Source organism: Labrus bergylta, chromosome 12, assembly GCF_963930695.1.
Source record: "Labrus bergylta chromosome 12, fLabBer1.1, whole genome shotgun sequence".
NCBI classification, from domain to species: Eukaryota; Metazoa; Chordata; class Actinopteri; order Labriformes; family Labridae; genus Labrus; species Labrus bergylta.
Genome location: NC_089206.1, coordinates 28,230,541 through 28,258,164, shown reverse-complemented (window position 1 = coordinate 28,258,164; position 27,624 = coordinate 28,230,541). Strand labels below are relative to the sequence as shown.

The window sequence follows — 27,624 nt, the reverse complement described above, 5'->3', positions numbered from 1 at the left end:
CTCTGCTGTTTGGTGATGAACAACTGGGCTATATTTGAGATATCTCTCTGTGATAACCTGAAAGAGAGGATACAAATGTGTCAACAATTACATAATATAATGAAGGGTATGTTCGTGACATGACTCTCTGCCCCCCCCCCCCCCCCCACCACCACCACCAACCCCCGCCTTCTGAGGCCAGATTGAATCTGACGTTTAGAGGCCAAGCATGGGAGTGATCGACAGATTAGCGACCCCCCTCCCTCCCCTCCCCTCCCTTCCCCTCCCATCCTCTATCATCTCTCCTCTCCTCTCCCTCTATCTCGCTCTGACTCCGGAGGACTGGCTTCGGCGGAGCTGCTGCGGTGGATCGGTTTGGTGGTTCGCGGTCGGACAGGGATTTTTTCCTCGGTGCGCTCCCGTCACGGAGGAATTTGCCATCTGATCATGGGGTCATCGTCACCACGATCCTCAGCATCTTCAGCCGCATCAGCACCACACTTTACTTTCTTAACGGCAGCGCCGGATCACGACGACAGCGCACTAAAATAAAACTCTGGCTATTCGTCGATCACCACTCGGGGAAACTTTTTAACATTTTTCCTTTTTTAATCAATTATAAAAAAGCGTGAAAAATGGAGATCCCAACTTCCCTGCTGGCGAGTCTTTTTTTGTTATTCCTTGGAGGGGATATTTTCACCAGGTGAGATATACCTTGCTATTTACCTTCAGGTGTGTACATATTATAACGCCCTGAGTTGCGTCCGAGATTTTGGATACCATTGACTTTGATTTTTAAGAAAAGTGAAAAAAATAAACATAAAACAGTTAACCTTAAATATAACATATTTAGAACACCTTCTTGGCTACCCTAGTAGAACAGATATACCATCTATAATCAACAACCAATATGTTTGCTACAATATAGTCTACTATCCACAAAGCCAAAGCGTTACCTCTGGACAGATGGACCTGACAACAATATCTGCATGATGCAAATACATAGCACGAGGTTACATTTTCTATGGAGATAAATGCAGAGTGGGGTGAATGCTGCATTTAGCAGAATTATGCCACCCTCCCCCAGGTCTGTTTGATCAAAGTCAAATATCAGATGGTGACATGATGCACTTGGTTTAGAACAATCTCATGCAAAAAACTGAAAAACTGCAAATTTGATGCATACTAGAGAGGAAAATGTTCAGCTTTCAGAGCTTACAGATGGAAGAATTTCAGTAAAATATAGACTACTGATTTCTGCCTAGGCTGTAACATCTCTTGTTTGGTGCTGTTTAGTGTGTGCTAAAATTGGTATTTAATAGTGTTCAACTTACTGTAGGACTTAAGTGACATAATATTTAGTTAGTTATGGAAAAAAATGTGCTCTAGTGATAAAAAAAACAATCATGCAAATGAAAGCCAGTCCTGTTATGTTACCATTGCAAATTAAACTATGCAGTTTGTTGTCTAGATAGATAAATATACAGAATAGATGAACTTGCACAGATCTCTTGGGTGCCAACAACAAACATAATAGGGTTCTAAAGTGCATTTATCTCTGTGCAGTCAAAACATCCCTATGCTCTTGTTCTTGAGCTTTCACAAGCTGCCCATTTGTATAATTATCAACTACTTCTGAGCCCCAGTTTCCCCAAAGCCTTAATAATGGCAAGTGCCCCCACTGAAAAGGGCAAAGAGTGAAGCAGCTTCAGTAAAATTGTCCCTCATGGCTTTTCACCAGCAGAGGCAGTAATCGTTTGTAATTGGATTTCCCTCCCTCTACTCACTGCTGCTGCTATTATTATTTGTACGCAGTACAATAGATAGTGTAGGCTTTCATGCATCTTGCATATTCTCCATATCTTGCATGCACTCTGTCATGCATGCATCATTTCATTGTTGTGTTATGTTCAAGAAATGTTCATTTCTTCACTCCCCCTTCTAATCAGCATTACTCCGATTCTGGTTATGTGCTCATTTATATAGCCTTTTTTTCCAGCTACGGTTTCACTTAAAATTTCCAAAAAACTGCTGTCATTTAACAGATGATGTCATATTCGATGTCATATTCGACTGAGATTGAAACAACAAATTGCCTGGCTTTTGCTCTCGTTAAACCTGTGCAAATGAGTCAAAAAGACACCATCTAAAGCACAAAACACTCACACAAAGGGTTAAATGCGCCACTAACTGTGCTGCAGAACACACAGTGCATCTGTGCATATTTACATTAGCCATTATGCAGTATTTTTAAAAAAAAAACACTTTTACGGCAAGCAGCTTCATTGCTACCCCCCCAACCTAATTCACAAAGAGTGCTGCTAATTGCCAATCTCAGTTAGAGTGAAATAATTACCTACTTAGAGTTAGTAGTGACATCGATTTTTCAATTGATCAGGACAACAATTGATTAATGTATGTATATGATAAATACCAGAAATAAATTCGATTATAATTAGTTTGACATTACTTTAAAAAATATATCAGGGGTAACTTCAGTCCTGTAGGCTATAAGTTACTCTACACTTCCTCCAAATGTGTAAAGCTGTTATGAATGACAAGGACATGAGTGTTGTTTTGTTCTTCAAGTTGCCCTTCTTGATCCAATAAGGGAGACAGCTTTGTGTTTAAAGGTTAAACTCATATCACATTTACGACTCACAAATAACTTCATTGATCATCATGAGTGGTCAGAATTGAGCTTCTTCAGTGTAGCAGTACTCGCAGCAGAGTAAAGGTGTAGATAGCTTCTCACCGCATTAAGACGCAATACAAAGGAAAACTACACAGAGTAGGAGAACGTTTTGGGTGTGTTTGAGGCTGAATATCATCATTGCTGTGTACTTTTTGGATCGGTTTTTGCGATGGAGCGAATAGGGGAGAAAGTCATGAAGAATTTTTGGAGCTATTAGCGTTTTCAATCCATTCTCAGTGAATCAGACCCAGAGTGTCACAAAAGCAAAGGTATCATAAACTGACATTTATCTGTGGATATCACTGAGACTCTAAGTCATAACATTTAATCAATGACAGTAGTCAATAAATAAACTGTCTTGCTTTTAAGTTCATTTAGATATTTCATTGATAATAATAAAGTAGGCCAGTTTGATGACAGGGGGGAACTGTCGCAAGGTAGTTTTCGTGTGATATTCTACAGTAACACCGCAGGTTTGGCCTTGCTGCAAAAATAATCGCCCTTCTGGGACAAATTCAGTTGAGGTTGAAGTCAGATCCTTTTGGAGCCTCTGTAAATACTCCCTGTCGTCACACCTGTGACAGTTGGAGGGGATAAACATCACAGGATGTAATACATCCTTGTGCGACATTAGCTCAGTCTATAAGGACTTGGATTGGGAACCGGAGGGTATCTCTTGGCTAAGGGTTACAATAAGAGAGTAGATAAATCTAAAATGCATTTTAGGATTTTAACAAAGGTTGCACAACCTGATTATAACTGTCCCCAATCCTACTACCACATTTCAGTAGTTTTTTACTTTGTATGAATAACAATGTTATTGAACAGATTGTAATCTCATAATACTGGCTATTGAAGTCAAATATCATCTAAAAAGCTCCTTCTTAATAGTTCCAACTATTTTTGGGGAGACACTGAACCCCATTTGCTCATTAAAGCATTAAAGTAACCTTCAGTGTGTGAATGTGTGTGTATTTGTGTGTGTGTGTGTGTGTGTGTGTGTGTGTGTGTGTGTGTGTGTGTGTGTGTGTGTGTGTGTGTGTGTGTGTGTGTTTGATGGTGATGACCCATGTAGGGCATTTCATTAGCCTTTAAATGTTATCTGAATGGCTTAATGCTTACAGGAAGTGTATAGCACACATTGAAATTAGGAGCAGCATTCAATGGATTTTATTTTTTGCAGTTTTCAGTGTGTTAAAGACTTTGTCAGCAAGGCACTGACTGTGTCATTGTTTTATTCTAATTCTGGTCAGCCAGTTCCACCAAGCCCTGGACTCAGAGTTGAATTATTTCAACACTGACCTTAGTTGTTGTGGCTGACTTTTCAGAGTGCATCCAATAATTTAACAGCTGTGTGTTGCGTGTAGAAGAGACATGTGGAAAGAGAGATGGTATTGTGAAACTTCTACTTCATAGGCCCTACTTGCTTGTCAGAGTGTCTTGGTGCGCAGCGCAAGTGTCATTTTTACACACAGCACTCATATTGTTTGAATAGCAAATTAACTGACCACCTTAAACCTGGTGTAAAGTCATAAGTCTATGGCGCATGTTCCTGCTATTCACAACACACTTCCTCTGAGCTTGTTGCAAACACAGAATGCACAACAGCACATCCACTCCACAGTTTGATATCCGTGCTTTTGCTGATAAATTCATATTGAGTTTTTAATGGGACAGAGGGATGGGGGATGGCGACCAACACCAACCTCTCCTTTATGCACTCATTGAGACTCCAATGCTCTGTCCAATAAAAGCAGCTTAAGGCTATATTTGATAAAGCATTAGTTATGTTGTAGCCTACAAATTGGAAGAGAAGATAAATTAAACATGTTGTTATAACATTTGCTGGTTCTATAAAGACTATCTGGTGGTAGTGTTCAGTAATTGGTGAACAGAATATTTTAAACGGTCCATTACAACTCTGTGTGCATGTCTGATATTAAATTCTCTAGATAATGGGATGAGATGATGTTTCTTTATTATGAATGTCTCTTTTATGGTTTTACCATGTTGTCCATGTCTATTTTTACTCGACTGTAATGGTACGGTACAAAAACCTTAAGATGACCTGGATTCCTACACCTATATAGTCTGAGTATCGGGAGAGAATTGTGTTTCTGGGCCTGCCATGAACACAGATACTCACATGGACACTCTTTTTTATTTGCATCTGTGTTACAGATACGTAGGGCTGTGTTAAAAAAATCAATACAGTAAAGTATCCCGTTATTTGTTTTCAAACTACAATATCCATTTCCCCACCCTCACGTTGATTCATTAAATGGATTAGGAATGTTTAGTTTTGTTTTTTATTTTCCTTTTATTTCTGTCATGACAATGATCTCTGCACCTGTACAGCAGATTTCCCTGTTTGACTAGTAGGCTGGCTCCTAAAGCTTAAAGCTGCTGTGAGCATAAAATAAAGCAGCTGTCATTGAGTGAGAAGAAAAGTGAAAAAAAAGAAATCGTTGACGTAAATAAGATGTTATTTTATATTTGTTTTACGGTGGATTATCCTCAAATACCCAATAAACGGGGCTCCAGTAGCACAGTGGTTGCGAGCACCCCATGTACGGAGATGGTGAGCCTCCGGGGCAGGTGGTGCGGATTCGAGTCCGACGTGTGGCTCCTTTCCCGCATGTCATTCCCTGCTCTCTCTCCCTCCCCAATTTCTGACTCTATCCACTGTCCTGGCTCTAAATGAAGGCATATGAAGCCCAAAAATAAACACAACACACCGCCCCAACAAACACGCCAACCAAGCCGGTAGTTATTCAGATTCGCATGATGTGTCATTGTCACTCACAGAGACAAACATGTCTGTCCAACTTACTGGCGACAAATAAATTCCATTTTAGAAATTGAGATGGTAAACTACAAAACTAAAAGTCTGGTGTTTTAGTTCAAGAAACCCTGTAAACTGGTGGCTTTCAGCCTTTTACTTCAGTGGCATTCTTATTTGTTTAGTTGTTGATTAAATACATATCTGATGATTGTATTTTTACATTACGCTGAAAATTGCAAGGAGGAATCTTTCAGTTTCCAATAGCTGCTGTGACCATGACATCTACAGTCGCATTCGGATTAAAGTGTCTCATTAACAGGGTCCTTTGTTAATCTGTAACACCAGGACCATTACATCCATGCACCAAGGACAATGTTGGAGAAACCAATGGGCGTTGCCGAAGCCGTGTTCTGTTCAATGGTGATCAGTCGCCTGAGCTGATCTGATGCTACTATTCATTATTGATTCTGATCTCAGAATGAACATTATAGTGACCTCCTTGAGTGTCACTGTGTCTGTTGTTTACATCCCTAGTTGCATCTGGCCTGAGCTCTCTGGCCTGCCCTCTAGAGGTACCCTCCAGTAACTAGTGTGACACTTAGTCAAGTAGTACAGTTAACAATCATGTTCATGATGAAGCTGGTTGTGTACAGAAAACAGTGTTAAACAGCAAGTATACCTCCAGCCTTATGGGACCTCAGATTTAAGTCTGAATATCGATTATCAATGTCTGTTGGGTAACTAACATGGGACATACACAATGTGGCTGCTGCCTGTTTATCATTACTTAACAAAATGATTAAAGCATATTTATAAAACTCTAGCATTTATATTTAGATCACTTCACTGATCCCAATTCTCAGGATTAAATCTATTATTTTATGGACATATCTGTTGTTATGTTTCTTAGTTTATTCGTATTCCTTTATATATTGTAAGATATATTTGATTTGTATTTATGGCATATTTTACACATTTCTTTCTTATATCTTTATGATTATTTGATATGTTAGGTTAACATATAGTTAAGTTTAGTTATTTTTATTGTTTTTGTTCATTTTGCAATCATCTCAAAGGGAGGCTTAAAAAAGATGGATATCCCAGAGTAAGGATCAAGGGACTGGCCCTTTATTAGGCTACAGGTAACAAGCAGCATTGGTATATAAAACTAATCAGGCTTTTAATTGTGTGCCTGACATGATGTTCATAAAAAGAGGCCATAAAGTCGAGCGAGGCTGCTGCTCTTTGTCTTTCTTCTGCACGTATCCTCTCCCAATCTGTTTGATGAGAGCTCACAAACAGACGGGTGCAAATCCAGGTTTCAGTCGAGTCTTACAATCGAAGTGAAACACAAAGGGAGAAAGGGGGGATCTGGAAATACACTGACAACTGCTAGTCACAGATGGAGACATGAGAAAATAGAAAGAGGCACACATGTGTGGTGAATCTTCATCAAGAGTAATGAAATGTTCAACCCCCTACATGTCTTTTAATAGTATACAGTCTCTGTTCCTCTTCCAGGGCTGCATGGGATTCTGTCACTCTTTGTTTTCAAAGACTGCTAAATGAGTTCAAGATATCCAGAAATAAAAGCTTTTATGTTATTTGCAAAATATCTATTTAAAGAGTCGGTCTGTGATGTTTTTAATACATTTCCATCCATAAGCAGCTTGACAACATGATTGATTAAATACTCAGAGCTAAGAGATGAAGACATGAAATGCAAGCTTGCACATTTTCAGCATGAGTTGACTTTGTGTTTAAGATTAAACAACTCTTTACTAGCAAGGACCTCGCCACAACATTATTTGTTTTAGATATTCAGTGTAACCCCTAGGGGTTTGGGGGCCCCCTAATATAATGGTAGGGGAAACACAACACTGATATTTAATGATTGATAATATGAATGATGAGACAGATGAATGTATGTTAAGGTAATGATGATGATAGAAGAGGATGTTGTCAGTTGGCTCATCTGGGAGGATGGACTGACTGCAGGGCAGAGGGAGACTCAGGATGGGGGTTCTGTCCCAGGCGTAATTATGCCCCGAGCTGATCACGGCCCGGCCTGTGCCTAGAATAAGACAAACGAGATGAAGGGATGAGGATGAGGGTGACTGGATGAGATGGAGGGAAGGGAGGGTGGGTCAAAGATCTGGTCAAAGATCTGATGGCTCGGTATAAGTAGGCTTGTCAGGTGATTGAAGGTGGGGTTTGGGTGTTCGCCATCTCCTGCTTTGAATCTGCACTTATATTGACACCGATCTGATGTGTTTAAAAAAACTCAAAAGAAAACATGATTACGGGTATTAAAACTACAAATACAGCTCATTTAACAAAATAGAATAGTTCTTGACAATTGAAAGGAAAGGTTTGGGATTGAAACACAAAGTATGCATCAAGATCCCAGAAATCTGATAGCCACATATGATGTGTTCCTAGAAAAAAATAAATGAACACGTCCACTCACTTTGTCACACTGTCTCTCATCCCTCCACTCGAGAAGTCCTTCTTGAGCTCTGGGTGTTGATAGATTTGTTGAAGCAAATGCTTTTCTTTTCCATAAATAGCAACCACCAATTAGTGAGGGAATCCAGGAGTCACATAGTGATTAATTAATCCTCTCAGTGCTCCCTTTTAAGTCACAGAACACAGTGACTGTCAGACTAAAAATAGCTTACACCTCCCACTATGTAATGAATTAACACTAGAACGACCAAGGCAATCATTTTGACTGTTTTTTAATTTTGCAATGTAATAACTTACTGAAAATAAAACCTATGTAACTACAGGACCATGACTTTTCCTAAATGTGTCTATATTTTATTCTAGAATTGTTATTTTATCAAAAACACAAAACACAAAAGAGTTTTGAGTATTTCTACCTTGAAAGTCCATAGCGGTCATATTGACTGCATGCATTATAGCCAGTGTATCATTTCAGTATTTGCTACTTTTTCCCACTCTTGAAGGTGCGAATCGCCGTTACCTAGCAACTATTGTTTATAACGCTTGAGCCAAGGAGGAAAGAAAGCTTACCCGCCTAAAACCATATAGAAAGAATAGAAGATATACATTTGAATTAATCAACATTGAAAAGGCAGAATAGGGTAAATCAAAAATAACTATGCTCTCCCACCTGCTGAACCTCATTTACAGCAAATGTGTCCCTGACATTTACTGACCAAATATCTGCGTATCTGTGTCATCTTATACAAAGCGACATTTTGTATGACATTTTTTTTAAACGTGGTCTTATGTGAAGGATCAAATGTAAATTATGCAATTTCTTTTTACAAAACATTATATAAATAACACAAAATTATTGTAAATTAAATAAAAGGTAACTTTACCAAACCTGACATTAGACATTAGCTGTCGATTAATGTTCTATAATAATCATCTACTCTTAACACTTTGTCTAAGCAACATCATGATAACTTCAAATGAGACCTGTTGATGCTAATTGACTGCAATAGAACCATACATTGATTATTGTGACATTTATTGAGATATAACGACAGTAAGTGTCAAACAGAAGAATTCTAAGTCTTATTTTTCAGGCTTGATGCAGCAGTAGAAAGCTTTTCCAAACCATCCGAACCAGCTTTGAATTCCAGACTCTGGGATCTCCTCCTGCACCACATCATTGGAGATTGTAAGAGCTGGTCTTCTGCTGGGCTGCTTATTTATCACCTCACCCCCCAGGACTGACACCATATATACTGGAGGTTCATCTGGTGGGGTTACATGCCGTGATTGAGTTTGTACCTCAGCAGACTCTGGTGGAGGCTCTTCTTGTGTAGTCTGGGTGACAGCAGAGGTTTTGTCAGCATCAGCATCGGTTACAATAGGTGGCAGGGCAGGCAAACTGGCGGCTTCTTGGATAGGCTGCTTTTTCCAAACCTGAACCCACAGCACCGAAACCTGGACTGGGGGTTCATCTGGTTGGGTATCAGGAGGAGGTAGTTGCGACCATATCCCAGCAGCACAGTATGGTTCCTTGTCTGGTAAAGGATCTTGTAGTTTTGCCTTAGCAATTACGCAGAGTTCATCAGTATCATCTACAATAAGTGCTGGAGCTTGCACCACAGCAGGTTCTTGATCTTGGCTGGGCTGCTTGTCATTAACCTCACACCCCAGGACTGAAATCATAACTGGAGGTTCAGCTAGCAGGGTATAAGGAGGTAGTGGCAACAGTGTCTCAGCAGAGTTTGATTCCTGGCCTAGTCGAGGCTCTTCTTCAAAGGCCTGACTGAATGCAGAAGGTTAATCTGCTTTGGCTGAAGGAAGTGGTAGAGAACCAGAGAAGAGAGTCATATTTGGTTCTTGGTTGGGCTGCTCATCAACAACCTCACTACCCAGGACTGAAGCATTAACAAATACTTCAGGGGGCATGGTAACATGAAGTGATTGAGGTTGCACCTTTGCAGGCTCTGGTTCAGGACAAGGCATTGTCTGTTGTGTTTGTTCATCCATGCTGATGATGCCAGGAAGTTCAGCATTGCTCAGAGGGAAAGCAGTTTTATCCCGAGGAGTCAAAAAAGAGGATGGAAGGGCAATGTTTGCAGAGTCTAGTTCTTGGAGAGGTTTCACATCCATTACCTTACCATCCAAGACTGAAGCTGTGACTGAGCTACAGAAAGCAGGGTTACAGGCAGAGCTGGGCTTTGTGTAGCCTGGCTTCTATTCAATGACCCCTGGACAGCAGTGATGGCTGCAAGTTCGTCAGCAGGTATGTCAGAGTGAGTCTGAGGCTCAAATAGCACACAGATGTGTTCCACTGCAACACTTGTGATGCCTTTCAACACTTCTACTTCAAAGCTGTTCAACTTCCTCCTCAGATTATCTGGAGGATACATCTTTCTGACCCTTCCCTCAATACAGAGGACTATATCTTCTCTTTCTGATCGGGAATAGGTGACCTGATGGTGTGTGGTAGACATTAAGGTGGTGGAGACTCCATCCAGAACAGCTTTGGTGATGCTTACAGCCATTTCAGAGAGCTTCTGGGAGGGCATGTCGCTGGATGTGGTTTTTTTAGGCACCCAGAGGCCCTGCAGGACTCTTGGAACCAAATCCAGCACCACCTCCTGTGGGCTCAACAGTTTGGAGATGGGAGGATCCTGTTGCTGCTCCACCAGGATTCTGGTGTATTTGTGTGCCTGGATGAGGATCTTCTCATGTTTATAGGAGGGAGTAATGTCCTCTGGAGAGTCAAGCAGTCTTTTTGCTTGAAACCCGACATCTCTCCTCTGCATGCTGGTGTTAACCTCCCACACCAGCTTGAGAAGAGGCTTCACCTCCTCTTCGTCAAAATCATCCATCTCAAACTCCCAGAGCTGCACCCTCAGGGACTTTTTACTCTCTTCCAGCAGCAGGTCAGTCATGTCTTCAACAGTAAGCTCAGATGGAAGCTGTTTCTTCTGTTGAAGGTTTAACAGTTCAGCCACCACTGCAACCTTCACTTTAAAGGATTGAATGTGCCAACAGATCTGTTTGGCATGTTCATAAATCGACGTGTCAAACAGCACCCTGATCGACTTGTAGACTCTTCTACTTCCCTCCATGAAGTCCATGATAAACCTGTTTCTGTATTAAAATACAGAAGAGGATAACACAGAACAACACAGACAAAACAACAAACAAACAAGACCAAATAACTTTCGAACGCTTTGAGTACAACTATTTCTCTAACCACTCTCTTTCACAACTATCTCTCTCGCCTATCTCAAACCCACAAACTCAAAAGTAGACCAAAAGAGATGAAGCTCCAGTCTTCGGAACAGATCTTATGAGATGCTGTGATGTCATCAACAACATTCTACAACTCAACAACATAGAACTCATCATTTAGAACTCTTATCGCCATGGTAACACAACACAGAAGATTAACAACAGTTGGAGATGTTTCCAAGGGTCTACAATTACACCTTTTTTTAATCCTCATCTATTCCCTCCTTAAATTAGAGCAATGCAAAAATAAAATGGCAGTTTTTTGTTGACATCATCCTCCAAGGCAAAGTTGCATCGTCATTAATATCAGTTTATGCACCAAAACAAAACATGCTAGGTAGAAATTATGAAAAAGTCAAATGAGATTGTTAACAAAGGAAATGATAACATCATGTTTTTGTTTTAACTGATATTCTGTGTTATAATTTTTTTGGAGGTCAGTTTCCCATGGAGCTGCATGAGGATGTTTTCCTCATAGGTGTCAGACAGAAAGACAGACAGGGGTGGGCTGCCAAGCTAGCTAGCTGGCTATTTAGCTTAGAAATCATGACTGCTACAATGATGCCTAAACCAAGTTCTTGAAAATGTTATTAAAAAAAAGGCAAAGTACAAGACTTGCCATAACTTCCATTGAACAATCCTGGAGCTCTGCATCACAGCTGAGCTGATGTCTTCAATAAAGTATAGCGGAATGTACAGTTACAACCAGTTTGAGAATCTAAGTAATTATTGATCAATACGTTGGAAAGAATTTGTGTCCCTAAAAAAACCCAACTTTCCCTTGTTTTTTCCTGAATTTGTAAAGCTGCATATTTGTTCATGAAGGGCTTTAACAATAAGTAGTAGTGTGTTCATTGTTATTATTAGCATTATAGCCTACTGTTAACAGCCATCATTGTTTTTTGAGTGACTTTTTTGATGCCAGATTTCATTATGTTTGGTTCATTGAGTTGAATTTAAAAGAAAGGTGTGTCTTTATCCTTCTACAGTGCTAACCCTGTTAGTGAATCAATAATGCCTGAGATTAAAGTAGAGGGATATTTTAAAATATTTTTGTTCAATTAAGATTTGGTTTGTTTTACTATCTAGAATCACCTTGTGATTACTGAAGGGTCCAGTGCAGTTAATTGGTTAATGAACTGTCCAGTTCCCTGTTGAGCCAGTACATTGCTGGTTGTGTGGTGGCTGTGGGGTGTCAGGGGATTGATTCACAGCTCCTGCAGCAACATGTCCAATGTGTCTTTGGGAAAGACACTTAACCCCAAGTTGCGTATGAATGTGTACGAATGGGATTAGTTACTTCTGATGGTCGCTTTACATAGAAACCTATATGCCCTCAGGGTGTGAATGTGTAGGTGTGACCTGCGATGCAAAAGCGTTTTGAGAAGTCAAAATACTAATAAGAGCGCTGTACAAGCTCAAGTCCCTTTACTATTTACCATTTGTGTACAGACAAAAAAAACATTAAGTAAACCTGAATATGAATGGACACATTTTGGCTTATACAGTCGTGCACAGTCGGAATGGACAGGTTTTTGTTGTTTGAGAATGATGTAAAGGAAGTATTTGCTTTTGGTACCATGAAAATGTTGCATATAGATGGAAGTGTATTGCATTCAAATGAGAAAAGGAAGATTTGCTTTGATTTTATGAATTAACGAGATAATTATCTGAGTTACGACTATTTAGACGAGGTGCATGTTTCTGGTCACCACACCGGTGTCTCAGTTGACCTTCATGGAGATCCAGTATTTGCAGCAATTGCCTTGTTGTTTCTTGAGTCACCACATAACCAATCATTATGCATTTCAGATGCATCATGTTATATCAGGGAAGCATGTCTTAAAGGCATAGCTGATCCTGACAGATCAGAGTGGGGTTTGTGTCTGAACTGTAAACATCTACAAACTAATAACAACATTATCTTGTTACCTAAAGACACAAGAATCTCCCTCGTGTGAAACCAAAACTAAAATAAAACTAAGTCAAATGAAACAGTCTGTGAATGTTTGCCACTTAAATGTTTTTGTTAATTTTACATAAAATAATTTCAGGATAATTAACTTGTTAACTTAGAAAAACAGAGCAGTTTTTTTCACCTATAAATATATACATTAGGCTCAGAGAATTCCAGTTGACAAAACATCCCGTCCAAATGGTTGGCGTGTCTGGAGGTTTTTAATATGTAATGAATGTACACAGCATCCCTCTTTATTTTGAAAGGCACTGATTTGTCCAATGTTGTGGAAATGATTCTGTGAATATGACTTTAATCCGAACATCATAATCATAATTCATACTCCAGCCTGTGAATGCTCTGTAATATTCAGGCACAATGCAAGGAGAGAAGTCACATGATAGTCTCTTTGCCCACAGTTTGTGAGCTGCTGAACAGCAAAATGTAGTCAGACACACCATTATCTTATTGTTATGCCCTACAGACTGTGTACTTCCAAATTTCCCCCTGAGGCTTAAAAAAGTATTTCTGATTCTGATCTGATTTAGATTGCTCTAAAAGGGGTTCAAAACTGTGTTCTTGTTGGTCTATGGCACGGTCGCTTTCTCCTTCCTCAAGACAGGAACGTCCCAGCTGTGCACCTGTTCAGAACAACACCACAGGGCCTAGTTTGACAGTCTTAAACACATTAACAAGGCAATGCAAGGCACAAAGGGATTTGGGACCTGTCCAATTTTGCTAGTTATGCACAATCTAGGTGCTAAATGCATGGAGTGCAGTTCAACAAAAAGGGGCTGGACTAAGATGCTTGATTTTAGGTGTGTTTTTGGGCATAACATGAATTGAAACAATCAGCCCTTTAAGAGACAGGTGCACCTGTAGGCTGGCAACGGGTTTTAGTATCTATTCTTAAATAGACCAAATTCCGGTCAGCTCATTTATCTTCTCTCCTCTCATTGTGCCAAACTGTGTGAACACACAGGAAACCGTTTGAAGTTTGTTAATGGCAGACTGAAATTATTAATTTTCTTGAGGCATTAGAAACTATCAGAAGGGTAAACTTTGTGAGGCCAAAAGGCATAACTTCATTAATCACTGAAATCTCCAGACATGCCATGTTCATTGATGTTGTGTGTACTCAAAATCAAGTAAAGGTAGGATGTAAACATTGATATAATTTCTCCGCTGTAATGTTTGGCTATATTCTTCAAAGTGTACCTCATGGACACTGGACAGTCTCCATCTATATCTCTGGGCTCGATTGAAATTCAAAGTTCTATATATATATTAAGAATTCTTATAAATCAGACACTTAAGAACATGTGAGTTTATGCTTCTGTGTGTATTTCTGCGTTTATAAGACAGAATGTGCATTGGAACAAGCGCGAGTGATGGATAGCATATGCCGGTCCCTAAGCTGGAGTTTTTGGCCCTGTGCAACTCAAGAATGATTTTCCCTGAGCAGTAGCAGTCGTTTAACAGCTACCTCTTAGATGTAACATACAGTTACAAGTAGCGTGAGAATATGATGAACCGCTGAGCGTTTCATTATGTGTGTGTGTGTGTGTGTGGGGGGGGGGGGAGTGCAAGTTCATTTGCACAATGTGGGCACTAAGACAGGGCAAATATGAGTCATAATAAAAAATGTGATACACAATTTGGTTTTACATTTACTAAGACTAGTCCGGTCAAATGGTTTAAAAATGTAATTGTGATTAATCCCTTAATTTAAATAGTTAATTGGGATTAATCTCATTTTTAATCACATGTTTTAAATTCCATTATTTCACATTAACAAATACAATTGTAAGGCTTTTATTTTGAATTTTTCTACTGTCTTTCTCTAAGTGTTTGAATTCAACCCTGCTTTTATTTTGGAATAAAGTAAGCCCTTCTGGTACATTGAAGGTTTTGCAATTGAATTAAAGATGAAACTCTAATCGATCAAAAATGGAACGAAAACAGCTAAAATGAACCATATGAAAAAGTAAAATGTCTAATGTCATGAGGTGAATATTACTTTGACTCGTCAACTGAGCTGCCTAGGAGTTTTTTTTTATAAGTGAAATGAGCCACTAAAGGCGCTGCAGTGTCATTCTTTTACTTCACTGTGACTACAGGGAGACACTTTCGAGGCTTATGGGACAAAAAAGGATTACAAAGCAGTAATTCTCTCTCAATATCCTTTTGAAAAAGAGGATGGAATAAGGTAGTATAATTATTTAAAGTACATGTAAATACATACTGTACCAATACTGATACAAGTATTGAGTATGAGCTGATTCTGTGCTTAAATAATGATACTTATCCAGTGTCACCTAAACTATGCAGATACTACTACTGCTGCAGATACTACTGCACTTGACAGAGTTGTTAGCCTCTTAATATATTATTATTATCATATTAGTTGAGCAGACCTGTTGATGAAGCAAGAGCAGTTTAACTTAAATGAGCATGATGAAAGAAGAACAATACATGCACTGCATGCTCAGTTGTCAAGAGGAGAGGTGAACAATAGCTCCTTTAATACAAGCTTTATTGATGCACTTACATATGGAAACACATAATTTCAAGTGTTCTGCATGTGGTGTGGTAGTGACATCCATCTAACATGTTACAAGTGACATTAAAGGGAAATGTTGAGAAAAACATAATGTTGACTGTTAAACTGCCAGAAACAGATGCAGATGCATCATGGTGTTCATTTCATTTGAACATCTGATACAAATAAACATAGTCAAAGACCTATCAGTAATTTTATAAACTGTAAAGTTATCTTTAATATCTGCACTTAGACTCAGAGTGGGGGGTACACAAATATAAGAACTTATACTTATAGTCCAACCATTAGTGTTACCAATGCATTTCTTATGAAAAAAGATATTATACATAATACATTAATATACTATATATCTTACAAAAGTAGGTATAGGTACTACATACAATACATATATACAGATATATCAGGTTTAATTTTATTATTTGTATAAACACATTACATAACAGGTAAGGATATATAAGAGGCTTACTTTTATTTGTTCTTACTTAAGCCTCTGTACTTGATAGAGAATTTATTTTTAATAAGTTAGCTGTTTGAAATACATTTTATCTTATGTTCTTGGATACTTTAACTCAATTTGCATGAAAAGTCTTTAAAATGAGTATTAATCAAAGTTTTATTTCATTAAAAGGTTAATTAGTTTGACTGAATATAAAACCCACAACTCTCTGTGTTTTTATGTGTATTCATGCTGATCTCATGATATGATCTGTCTGTCATGTTATTTAACAATAATAAACCCACCACAATAATCCACACTGTTGTATTTGTCTTAGTGGTTTCTGTGAGCTGCATTGTATCAAGCTCCCTGTTTTGTAATGCAAATCTGCCCCCTGGTGTCTGAGCTGTGCTATTCTTTCTTCATCCTGCGTGGAGGTAGTGGCTGACAGTATTTGCTCAGGGCAGTCCCCCCTGGGCTGCAGCGACAGTGGAGTAGTACTTTTAACCAAGTCAATAGTTTAATAGTTTAATCCTTCAACATATTGCCTTCTGGATGGAAGTGATGGAGGAAAAAGCACAAGCATTGCCACTTTACATGGGACGCCTCTACTGACTTAGCTAAACCAGCAACCTGTTATTATGTCATTGTTGTGTTAACAGCTGATTGTTCACATTCAATTGTATTTGTTCCTCAATTGTTCACAACACACAACTTACTGTACTTAATAATTTGAAGACTATGGGTCCAGGATTGTTATTTCACATAAAGGTAAGAACATGCAGCACAAGAGGGTTGGGCAATCTTTTTACCTATACAGCTATCAGTCTTACCCTCATATCAGTCCAACAGCTAAACTTTCTGACATTCAGAGCTTTGTTTTTTTTTTCTTTGTATGTTCCTGACTGTATCTGTTTCCGAGCGTTCCTGATAACAAATGGTTTCATGGATGACTGCTGAAGGATGCTGTGTCTGCTGTTCTCTCCTTTAGGGCCATGCTGAGTGACATTGGGGACTATGTAGGTTCCGACATTGAAATATCCTGGTTACCTAATCTGGATGAATTAATGAAGGGCTATGCCAGAAATTTTCGCCCTGGGATAGGAGGTGAGTATGAGATCTACGGCTTGTGGTGTTTGGGTTTGCATTTCATCCCGTCACATTTACAGCCATCCTTAGCACCGAAAAGTTACAACATCAAAGGAACGTAACATTTCCTTTTCCAATTCCCATCGTCTCCAGAAGTGTCTTTGTTTTCCTGTATGACAATAAACCACATCTGTATTGTCCATATATGAAAATCAGCTTTGACTTTTTAGTAAGGAAAAACCATTTCAAAGTAAAATTCCCATTGAGGCTATGAGGGAGGGTGAAAACGATAACCATGCCTCTGGAGAATCTGCTAAGAATGGCTTTAAGATGTGAAGAATCCAACGACCACAGCGATAGATTTCTCAATCTCACAGCTTAACTCAGCTGAGAAAAGGTGAAAACGAGGAGCGACAGCATCGCTGTCACCACATTATGGCTCTGTGCACTCCAGATGTGCAACAAAACCATTACTATCACAACATCACGTGGTGACTTCATTTCTATCGATGTTACATTATATTGACCACTGAGGAATCATGCCATTTTATTTGGAGTCATTCCCATCATTCAACTCACATCATGTAGCATTAGTCATAAATTTGTGTTTGTGTCGTGAAGTTTACACGATTAGAGAAGGATTGATAAAAATGAATTTACAATCACAAATATGACTTTTAAAGACATTTCCAGTATTTATATATGTTTTAAAGAGAATCCACATTGGTAAGGTAATGCACAACTACAATAACAGTTTAAATTAGAGATATGACAGTAGATAGAGAGAGAAAGTAAAGGATAACAAGTGGGAAAATAGCCACAGGTTGGAATTGAACCTAGGTTGTCCACTTGGACTATAGCCTCCGTACATGAGGCACATGCACTAATCACGAGGCTACCTGGCTCCCCACGATAAGTGGGTTTAAGTTTTTAACAAAATACTTAGAAGTACAGACAGTATGTTTTTTCATGTAGGGAACATAAAGTAGTGATGTATTTAATAAATCCATATGCATCCTATTTGACCTGTGTAAATACAAATCCTCATTTTTAAACCGACTCATGCGTTTGCACTGTGCAAACAAATAATTTCAGAATCCCATGGTTCTTTGCAAAAGTAAACACCTTATCATTATAGTCTGTTTGGACATGTTTTTGTACAGAACCCTAAGAGGTCATGAACAGAACTTCTTCAAGGCCTACTTTTGCATTCCTCTAAATGCTTCTGTATTCCCCTCACAATACTTTCTTCTTCTCCCTCTTCTACTGAGTGATTAGACTTTTTCCGCCTGCCTGCTCCCAATGCAACACAGTAAAATATAGATCAGCTCATTGAATTTTACATTGAACTGGGCATTTAGTATGCTGAAAGTAAATATAAATAAATGGACAACAGCATGCTTACAGATGGATGTACAGTTTTCTAAATGTAGAGAGCATTGATCAGACATATTCAAATATGATATGTCAGTCTATAGTCAGTGAATAGTTATCAAAGTCACTGTGACTCATAAAAGGAGAAGAGATTATAATGCCAATAATAATACATATGGAGAAAAGACGACTCTCTTTTTCTGTGTTCATTTTTTTATTGCGTTGTTTTTTATGATACACAGTTCGGCAGTGTGGGTCCCTCCTTGCTGTTTGTCTTTCCTCCCCCCTTTTCTACAATGTCCTTCTGCGGAGATGGACACTGCATGTTTATTATAAGGCTTACCTTCCGTTTTGGTAACTGTGCAGAAATCCACAGGATTGGAATATTATGCATTTCACAATCTTCATCCAGCGATGTGAATTCCATATATCTGTCACATCTCTCAGTGTAAATAATACAAGGTTGTAGGGAAATAATAATAAAAACATTATTTCGACATGTTTTTATCAAAATGTCTTTGATTTACAGATGTAGACTATATTACTATCAATAACCAGCAGCCATACAAATCTATGGGGAACAGATGGTCTAGCAGTTAGGCCGCGCTCCATGTACAGAGACTGTAGTTCTCCAAGCAGGCGACCTGGGTTTAAATCAAACCTGTGTGGCTTCTCTACCACATTCAGTCAGGAGACAGACAAAGTAAGAGGGCAAAACATATTTCATGGACATTATTTGCAAAATACACTTTTTAAAAAATATGTAACACTTAACATCTAATGCAGAGCCAGTAGATTTTTATTTGCTAGAAAAAGTTTTTGGGGATGTTGTTGAATGGGGGAAAATTCTGATATATGATTCCTTAATGTTCAGTATAAATAGCCTTTCATTCTGCATAAGTGAACTCCCCTGTAGTCTCTGCCCTCTCGCATCCAATAACAGAAGACACAGTCCATTCTAATTATATGACAAACTGTTGAATTAAAAAAATACATCAGTGTGTGCATGTGTGTGTGTGTGTGTGTGTGTGTGTGAGCGTGTCAGTGTTGGCAGGAGCTCACACTGTGCCAGTCTGTAAAAGCTCAGTGCAGTTTTGAATGCCCACAGTTTGATGTGCCACTTAGCTTGGTTAAGCTGAATAATGCTTCATCTCTATGCACTGTAGGAGTGTAGGAGACGTGGGAGGATGGTGGGTGGGAGGGAAACAGATGGCTCTTGGAGTGAGGATGAGAGATACTGATGGATCCAAAATGAGCAGGGAAGCTCCGTGTGGGTGTGTGTTCAATCATGAAGGGGTTAGGTGTGTTTTCTTTTTCTCACTTCTCCCTCCGCAGGTCCACCAGTGAATGTGGCCATGGCTATCGAAGTGGCCAGCATTGACCACATTTCTGAAGCCAACATGGTAAAGTATACATTCCCTTTCTCAACCCTTCTACAGTGACATTCTCTGTCTTCCCTCAACTTCACTATAGCGGCAAAGATCAAATATTTGCTATTTGCATAATCCTGATTTATCCTGGAGTGTTTGTAAGTACTCAGTGTGAACATGTTTGACACATTGGCTTTGAGTTTAAAGATAATTTGATACTTCCATGGATATGGTATGGTTAGAATGAAATCTACTGAGTAGCTCTCATTGTGAACGCAGCCCTGATTATTTTACAAAGACTTATTTCCCTTGCTTCAACAGAAAAAGTTTGAATAAGTTGCATGGTTAAAGTCCCTTGGAACATCCTGTTTGTTTTCTGATTCGCCTTGAGATATAATGACAAAATATTTATCTAAAAATATGTATAATTGGGCAACAATTTGGGTCTACTTTGAAAGATTGGTAGACATTGGTCAATTAAAGGTTACATACGATACAAAATACACTTTACCATGTTTTTCTAACACTTATATGTTTCACTAGTCTGTCTACAAATCCCCTATGAAAAAAGTCCATTCTCTCTGTCTTTTGCCTGCTCCACTTTTCAGAAAATGTGTGCTCAAGCAGGCCATTTAGAGATGTTCCCTTTGTGACATCACAAAGGGCAGTAAGACCTCCCCCAGGTGGGTGACTCCCCCACAGCTAGGCGTTTGTTCTGCCCTATTAGTCTGCCTACTCACAGTAAAAAATCCAGCCTGGTGTAGGAAAGCCACCCGAGCCCTTCCAGAGAGGGGGCGTGGTCAGACACAGCTCATTTACATATTTAAAGCTACAGACACAGAAACAGCCTGTTCTGAGCAGGGCTGAAATAGAGAGATTTATAGGCATGATGAAATACAGGATCGGAATGGATTTATAACAAGAAACTTCACAAACTTCGATCCCCAGCTAAGCAACATGTCCGACGTGTCCTTGGGCAAGACACTTAACCACGCATTGCTCCCGCTGCTTCGTTGGCGGTGTTTGAATGGATTAGTGTTGTACTTACTCTCTGGTGTACGTCGCTTTGGATAAAAGCGTCTGCTAAGTGAATTGTAACATTGTAACAAATTGTAACATATTTTATCACATGCCAAGTAAATTCCTGTGTGCTTGTTGTTCCTGGCAGGACTATACAATGACTGTGTTCTTGCGGCAGAGCTGGCACGATGACCGCCTGTCCTACAATCACACCAACAAGACATTGGGGTTAGATAGTCGTTTTGTGGACAAGCTGTGGCTCCCTGACACTTTCATTGTTAATGCCAAATCTGCTTGGTTCCACGATGTCACCGTGGAGAACAAGTTGATCCGCTTGCAGCCCAATGGAGTCATCCTATACAGCAGCCGGTATGAGTACACAGAATACTGTCTTTAGCATTTAAACTGGTTCTAAACCTCTTAACCTCCACAGTTTGTATTACTTTGATGTTTAACTTGTATGCTATAGCCAAATTTTCACCAAAGACAACCAGGACCTCAATATCACAATATTCAATATGTGCACTGTGTTTTTAGACGCATAATCTCGGATGGTCACATAATTGCAGGAGAACCATCAGACTTTCCAAACCAAAAAAAAAAAAAGTTTTTGGTCTCCTATTATACGAAGTAATAAGAACCAAATCATCTTTGGGCTTTATGTCCGTATGGAGATTAGTCTTTCAACAGCTGCACTCCATTGGCACACTAATGGACGGGAGCAGGAGGGAGGGAGGTGCTGCGCTGAGGTTGTTTTTTTTTTTTATCTCAGAGACTTGTGCTGAAATGTGACTTCTACAGGTTTGAAAGTTGCATATTACACATTTCAAATGTTACCAAAAAATCATGAATGAGTTTTGATCATGGAATGTGTTGTAGCTGTCGACAGGGGTCTACTACTTCTTAGTGGTCTTCTTGTCCAAGTTTCCACTGACTAATAACAGCAAAATGCCAACTGTTTTAGTGTTCATAATTGTATTTTTATTTTTTCAGAATCACTTCAACAGTGGCATGTGATATGGACCTGACCAAGTATCCCATGGATGAACAGGAATGTATGCTAGACCTGGAGAGCTGTAAGTTGGGGTTCACACACTGACTTATTTCACACACAATCAACACAACACAACAGTCCTTACTAAATTAAAGGGACATCTAGAGGAGTCTACTTTGTTTTGGTTTTGTTTTATACATTTTATTTAATTTCATGCTTTCAATCAGCTTTGCTCAGAATTAGGAATGCACAGATGCATCTGATCAACATTGGTATCGGCCAATATCGTCCCTGTTGACAGACATTGGCAAATAATGGAACATGAACCGATGTCAGTAGCCGATGTTTACTCATTTTGCCAAATCAATTTAATGTTTGCATCTAGTACACCTAACTACTAATTCAGAGAAGAGTTTATTTATTTTGCCTGGATTTGTAACATAGTAGAAGAAGAATTCATCGAGGGGATATCTAATTTTACACTGTGATGTGAACAAACTACACACGCATAGGCTGAAATATACACATACATGTACAAACAGGATCCTATGGACATGCACTAATTGAGAGATGTCAGAGTTGCCCTCAGCGAGCGCTCCTGAGCTGGGGGGGAGGGGGGGTGCTGGTGCTGGTACCTTGTAGGGCCTCTCTGCAGTGCTCAGGAATTGAACAGGCACCTCTCCAGCTACGAGACAAATTACAAAATTTGGTCCGTACCAAACCCAAGTCCCTACCCTGAGATGTTGGCAATCTAATATGAAACATTAACACATTCACATTGGACATAACATTTGAGACATGCTTGTGAATACACATTTACAAGCTTCCTGTGAACTTCAGTGCTATGATAAAACATCTTAAGTGGTGAGCAACCCTATAACTACTGCATCTTTCTAATCTGGATTGATCTTTTTCCCCTGCTAGATGGTTACTCCTCAGAGGACATAGTGTATCACTGGTCTGAGAGTCAGAGACACATCCATGGCCTGGACAAACTGGAGCTCTCCCAGTTTACCATCACAGACTATCGGTTTGTCACAGAAATGATGAACTTTAAATCTGGTGAGAGTTCATCTCAGTTTCTTCTGTTTGTCTCCAGTTGTCAAGTTTGTTCAGTTTAAAAGCCCCTAGCATGTCTCTTGTTTTTTTTCATGCATTATCTACTGTTGTGAGATTTTGGACTTGGTTTGCCTCTTACAGTGAAGCCTGAAATTCTTTTTGATGCTTATTATTATTATTATTTTTAAACATCAAGCACTTCTGTGGTTATATTCTATGCAAAGAGGGAATGGATGAAGTCAGGCTCACTGCTGAGCCAGGCAGGAGGTTTAGGAGATGAGAGGAGCTGCCACTGCAAGTGTAGTTTTAATGCTCCTATATCTTGTAGAAGCCTTGCTACCATGGAAAAGAAACATGGTCAGTCGGACTATAGTATCAGTATCTGTGTAGAACAGCTGGACCTTTTCTAACTGATAATTAGCTTCTCCAGAGAAGCAGTGTTAACTCAGTGTCTGTCCTCTGCTTCCCAGCGGGGAGATTCCCAAGACTCAGCCTTCGCTTCGAGCTGAGACGTAACCGAGGCGTCTACATCATACAGTCATATATGCCTTCCATTCTACTGGTTGCCATGTCTTGGGTATCCTTTTGGATCAGCCAATCAGCAGTCCCTGCCCGTGTATCCTTAGGTCAGTATTGGTTACTTTTTACCTTCTAAAATAATATCTAAAAAGTGTCACTTTAATTAGTGAAAATGTTGATGAATCTGTAGAATGTTTAACCATTTAGCACGAGTGTAACCTTTTGTTTTTGTCAGATGTTGCAGGTTGCTTAGTCATACATTGAACTGCCAGCAACCAGACTTTTAGTCTGAATTTCCTGACGTCTGTCTGTGATCTGCATTGACAAGTCAGCTGTTTCTTGTATATTATAAGCAGTTCGAATGCTTTAACTAATATTAAGAAGTTACATTTTTTTTCTGAGTTCTGTGCAAGAGATCATTAAAAGTTCAAAATGTAAAAGGTATCTTTTCTTGATGCGCTGGTGGAGCAGTGATCCATGTATGGAGGCTATAGTAGTCCAAGCGGGCAGCCCAGGTTCAAATCCCATCTGGTATAATGAAGATACTGTCGTTAATCATCCTGTCAAAAGTAACCTTTGGTACATAAAATAAGAATTGAGTCTCACTCAGAAGGACAGAAGAGACAGAAAAACTAGGGTCTTATTACTCTTGTATTATTTGGCTTTGGTAGTTTATAACTACAGACAGTACATAAAGAATCACTGCATGTTGAGCATATAAGAATTAACATCCACAAAGAAATGAAAAGCTGATGGTAGAGTAGTGTGTACAACATATTACCTTCAAAATTAAAAAATAAGGGTCACATTGCCAGCGGCTCCAACCATGGGTGACATAACGAGGCACTGGGTATGGGGGTTAAGACGCTCAGTTGTCTACATTGTCTTTAAAGCAACAAGACATGCTTTTTATGTTTCAATGTCATACTCCTCAGCTACTCAACATAAATGTAAAAATTATAAAAGAGTCATTAAGCATACAGGACAGTTGCATAAAGTTGTGATAAGGATTAACACAACATAAGCCAAATGTTAATATTATAATGTATTATAATATTTCTTAACCTTTAAAGATGTCAAGCAATAACCTTAGGAGTATTTATACTTAACAACTGGGTCAGTGCTTGCATATTTATCTCTGTCTTTCTCTGTCTCTTGCACTCCTTCTCACACACACACATGCACGCATGCACACACACACACACACACACACACACACACACACACACACACAAGTTTCGTTAGTGACAGTCTACATCAAGATGCACTCATTTTCCAATCAGTAAGTAATCCTGCAAGTATTAACCAGGATATACTGTCTTGACAAACTCTCCAATGTGACTTGTGTATAGTTTACAATCTAATCAGAATGATATAAACACAGACTAAAATGGAGGTCCTACCATTGACAAGACCGCCATCTAGTGACCAACAGATGAAATACATCAACTGCACTATTAAACAGTGCTTGATCATCTTAGAAGTCATTTTAACAAGACCAGTTGTAGTTCAAAAAGATTGGAGGCTACATTTTTTTGTTGTAGTATTCAGACAGAAAGAATCTCTTCGGCAGGATTAAAGTCATAAAATTGATATCAGATTGTTATGAGCCATTTGTTTTTTGATTATGAGGATTTAAATAATGTTTTTGATCAATTAAGCAGCTAAGAAAACAAATTAAATTTGAAAGTGAAGATAATGTTTACATTCCATTTGGGCATCCTCTGATGTCTTCTTCTATTCAATAATTATTGTATCGTTTACAGTGTGAATACTTTGCCTGCTGCAGGTAACATAACATATATATGTCATGAATATATAGGAAAATACAAATTTTATAGATTGGATTTTAGAGATTGGAAAATGTTTTTCAGTGTGCAAAAGTTTATTGTATTGGTCCCAGCCTCCACAGCAATTACATTCCCTATCAGACAATTAAAATGTCCATTGTAACATGCAGTTCATTCCTCTTTATATTTTCCCTACTGAAGTTGTTCTTTTAGGTACATAGCCAAAGTAGCATGAACAGTTAACTAGAGGACTGCCATCGTTAAGCCTCTAGTTACTCCTTTTTGCCAAGTGACAAGTGACTGACATTGCCGGCTATATGGCGATGCCTCCAGCATGTCTTTAAAGTCTCTGAACCCTCATATATACTTTGTGTCTGTGTCCTCACCACAGGGATCACAACTGTTCTCACTATGACCACATTGATGGTAAGCGCCCGCTCCTCCCTGCCTCGAGCATCAGCCATTAAGGCATTAGACGTCTACTTCTGGATCTGTTACGTGTTTGTGTTCGCTGCACTCATTGAGTATGCCTTTGCACACTACAACGCCGACTACAGACTTAAAGAGAAGGCCAAGGTGAAGGCCAACAAGCTCAGCTCGGAGGTGAGGAAATCATTCCCCATCATGTGCTTACATCAGTATATATACATATTTTGAGGATGGGGTGAGGGGACTGTAAAACGTTATCATGCCTCTTAAATAAAGACCATGGCCAAGGCATTCAAACCAAAGCATTAACATTTTACTGACTTCGAGAAATATGAACTACAAGATAAAATACAAAATACAAGAGAAAAAAAGCGTTATGCTTTTGGTGTTTCTTAAAATATCAAGACTTGAAAACTACATGTAAAGCTCTCTGCAGATCATGACTGAAATCTGGCATTATAGAAATATCTCATGCATATGAAATGGGAAACAGGGAAAAGTGTGCCTTTTGCATCCCAAAGCATGCAAAGCTATTATGTTCCCCTTTTCTCTACTTTAGATATTTAGAAGGCAGCAGAAGGGCTTACTGCCGGTCAAATATGCTACTCAATGCTGAGAGATTAAACATTCTTTTTTACATTCTTCTCTGTGCCTCCCTACAGTCAATTGTGAAGAATGGAAAACAGGCTATGGTTCTGTTTTCCCTCTCGGTTACCGGCATGAACCAGAGCGTGATGATTGCTAACCGCCATGGGCGGGCCCAGCGCTCGAGCAGTGAAATCCCCGGAGAGGGCGGCAGCGAGGAGACTGAGCCGAGGAGGAGAAGGTCCAAGCAGGCAGAGGAGACAAAGGAGGAAAAGAAGTGCTGTTCCAAGTGCGTCTGCAAGCCCATTGATGCCGACACGATCGACATCTATGCCAGGGCCGTTTTCCCCTTCACTTTCGCTGTGGTGAATGTGATCTACTGGGTGGCTTACACCATGTGAAGAAGAGGCAGCCGGGCTGTGAGAATGGCTGCCATCTCGAGCTGTATATAAGACACTGCTGGAGCTGTGCAGCTACAAAGCGGGCAGAATGATGCAGCTGAAGTAAACTCTAGGCCTCAGTTAGAAATCAAAATGTAAGAAGAAGTGTTAAGCCTTTGAATATGGATATCTATGATTAATGGAAGGAGTAATGAGTATACAAAGTGTAAAAAGGACTTCATTTATTTAAATACAGATACAGAAACGTTTTGTATGAAGTCACAGAACTATGTTGCCTGTTAAAAGTTCACATATACAGTGAAGTTATAGAAGCTTTACAATGGACGTATACGGCAAATAATCCTGCCTAAAGTTCCGCCCACAAGCTGACATCTTCAAAAGACGATCACGAGTTCATGTAGTTGCTGAACTCACTTAAAAAAAAAAAAAGTCTGGAGTGAAACAGTGTTATTATCTCTATTACCTGTATCCCAAAGCACCAAGCCAGACTAGAGGAGAACATGATGAGGTGTACTAACTACTCATTAGCATGAAGAGCCACTAGCATGGCTCAAATCTCGTCTGCTTCCCCTGCCATTGCAACTTATCTCTTTCTCTCTGTCTGTCTGTCCTCCATCTGTTTTCTTTCAATTTATTTTTTTGTTAAGTACTCACACCTGGAGTGTTTTATCTCTGTCTGCTAGTTCTGCCTGTTTCCTCACCATTAAAAGACTTCTTCCACTACCTGTAAGTGTCTCTTGCCTGGCTTATTATTTCATGAATGAAATAAAAGTAAATTAGAATCCTCTTTGACAGATGCAACTTTGTCAATGCATGAGCTCCTGAAGCTAAACGATTAGCTGC

At 39.3% G+C, this 27,624-nt stretch overlaps 1 protein-coding gene across 1 annotated transcript; it reads left to right on the top strand.

Moving 5' to 3' along the window:
- Positions 1–295: 295 nt before the first annotated feature.
- Positions 296–27,506, top strand: gabrd (gamma-aminobutyric acid type A receptor subunit delta). The gene is made up of 9 exons (XM_020638152.3): positions 296–682; positions 17,143–17,258; positions 19,950–20,017; positions 21,153–21,373; positions 21,998–22,080; positions 22,923–23,060; positions 23,528–23,683; positions 25,758–25,969; positions 26,458–27,506. The coding sequence occupies exons 1-9, from the start codon at positions 615–617 to the stop codon at positions 26,779–26,781; spliced, it is 1,386 nt and encodes a 461-aa protein (XP_020493808.1). The 5' UTR covers positions 296–614; the 3' UTR covers positions 26,782–27,506.
- The last annotated feature ends 118 nt before the right edge of the window (positions 27,507–27,624 follow it).

Excerpts from the sequence above, each read along its gene's own strand:
- gabrd (XM_020638152.3), top strand. The coding sequence starts at position 615 with ATGGAGATCCCAACTTCCCTGCTGGCGAGTCTTTTTTTGTTATTCCTT. Across the intron at positions 20,018-21,152 it reads ACATTTCTGAAGCCAACATG|GACTATACAATGACTGTGTT; the intron begins GTAAAGTATACA and ends TGTTCCTGGCAG. Across the intron at positions 23,684-25,757 it reads CCCTGCCCGTGTATCCTTAG|GGATCACAACTGTTCTCACT; the intron begins GTCAGTATTGGT and ends TCCTCACCACAG.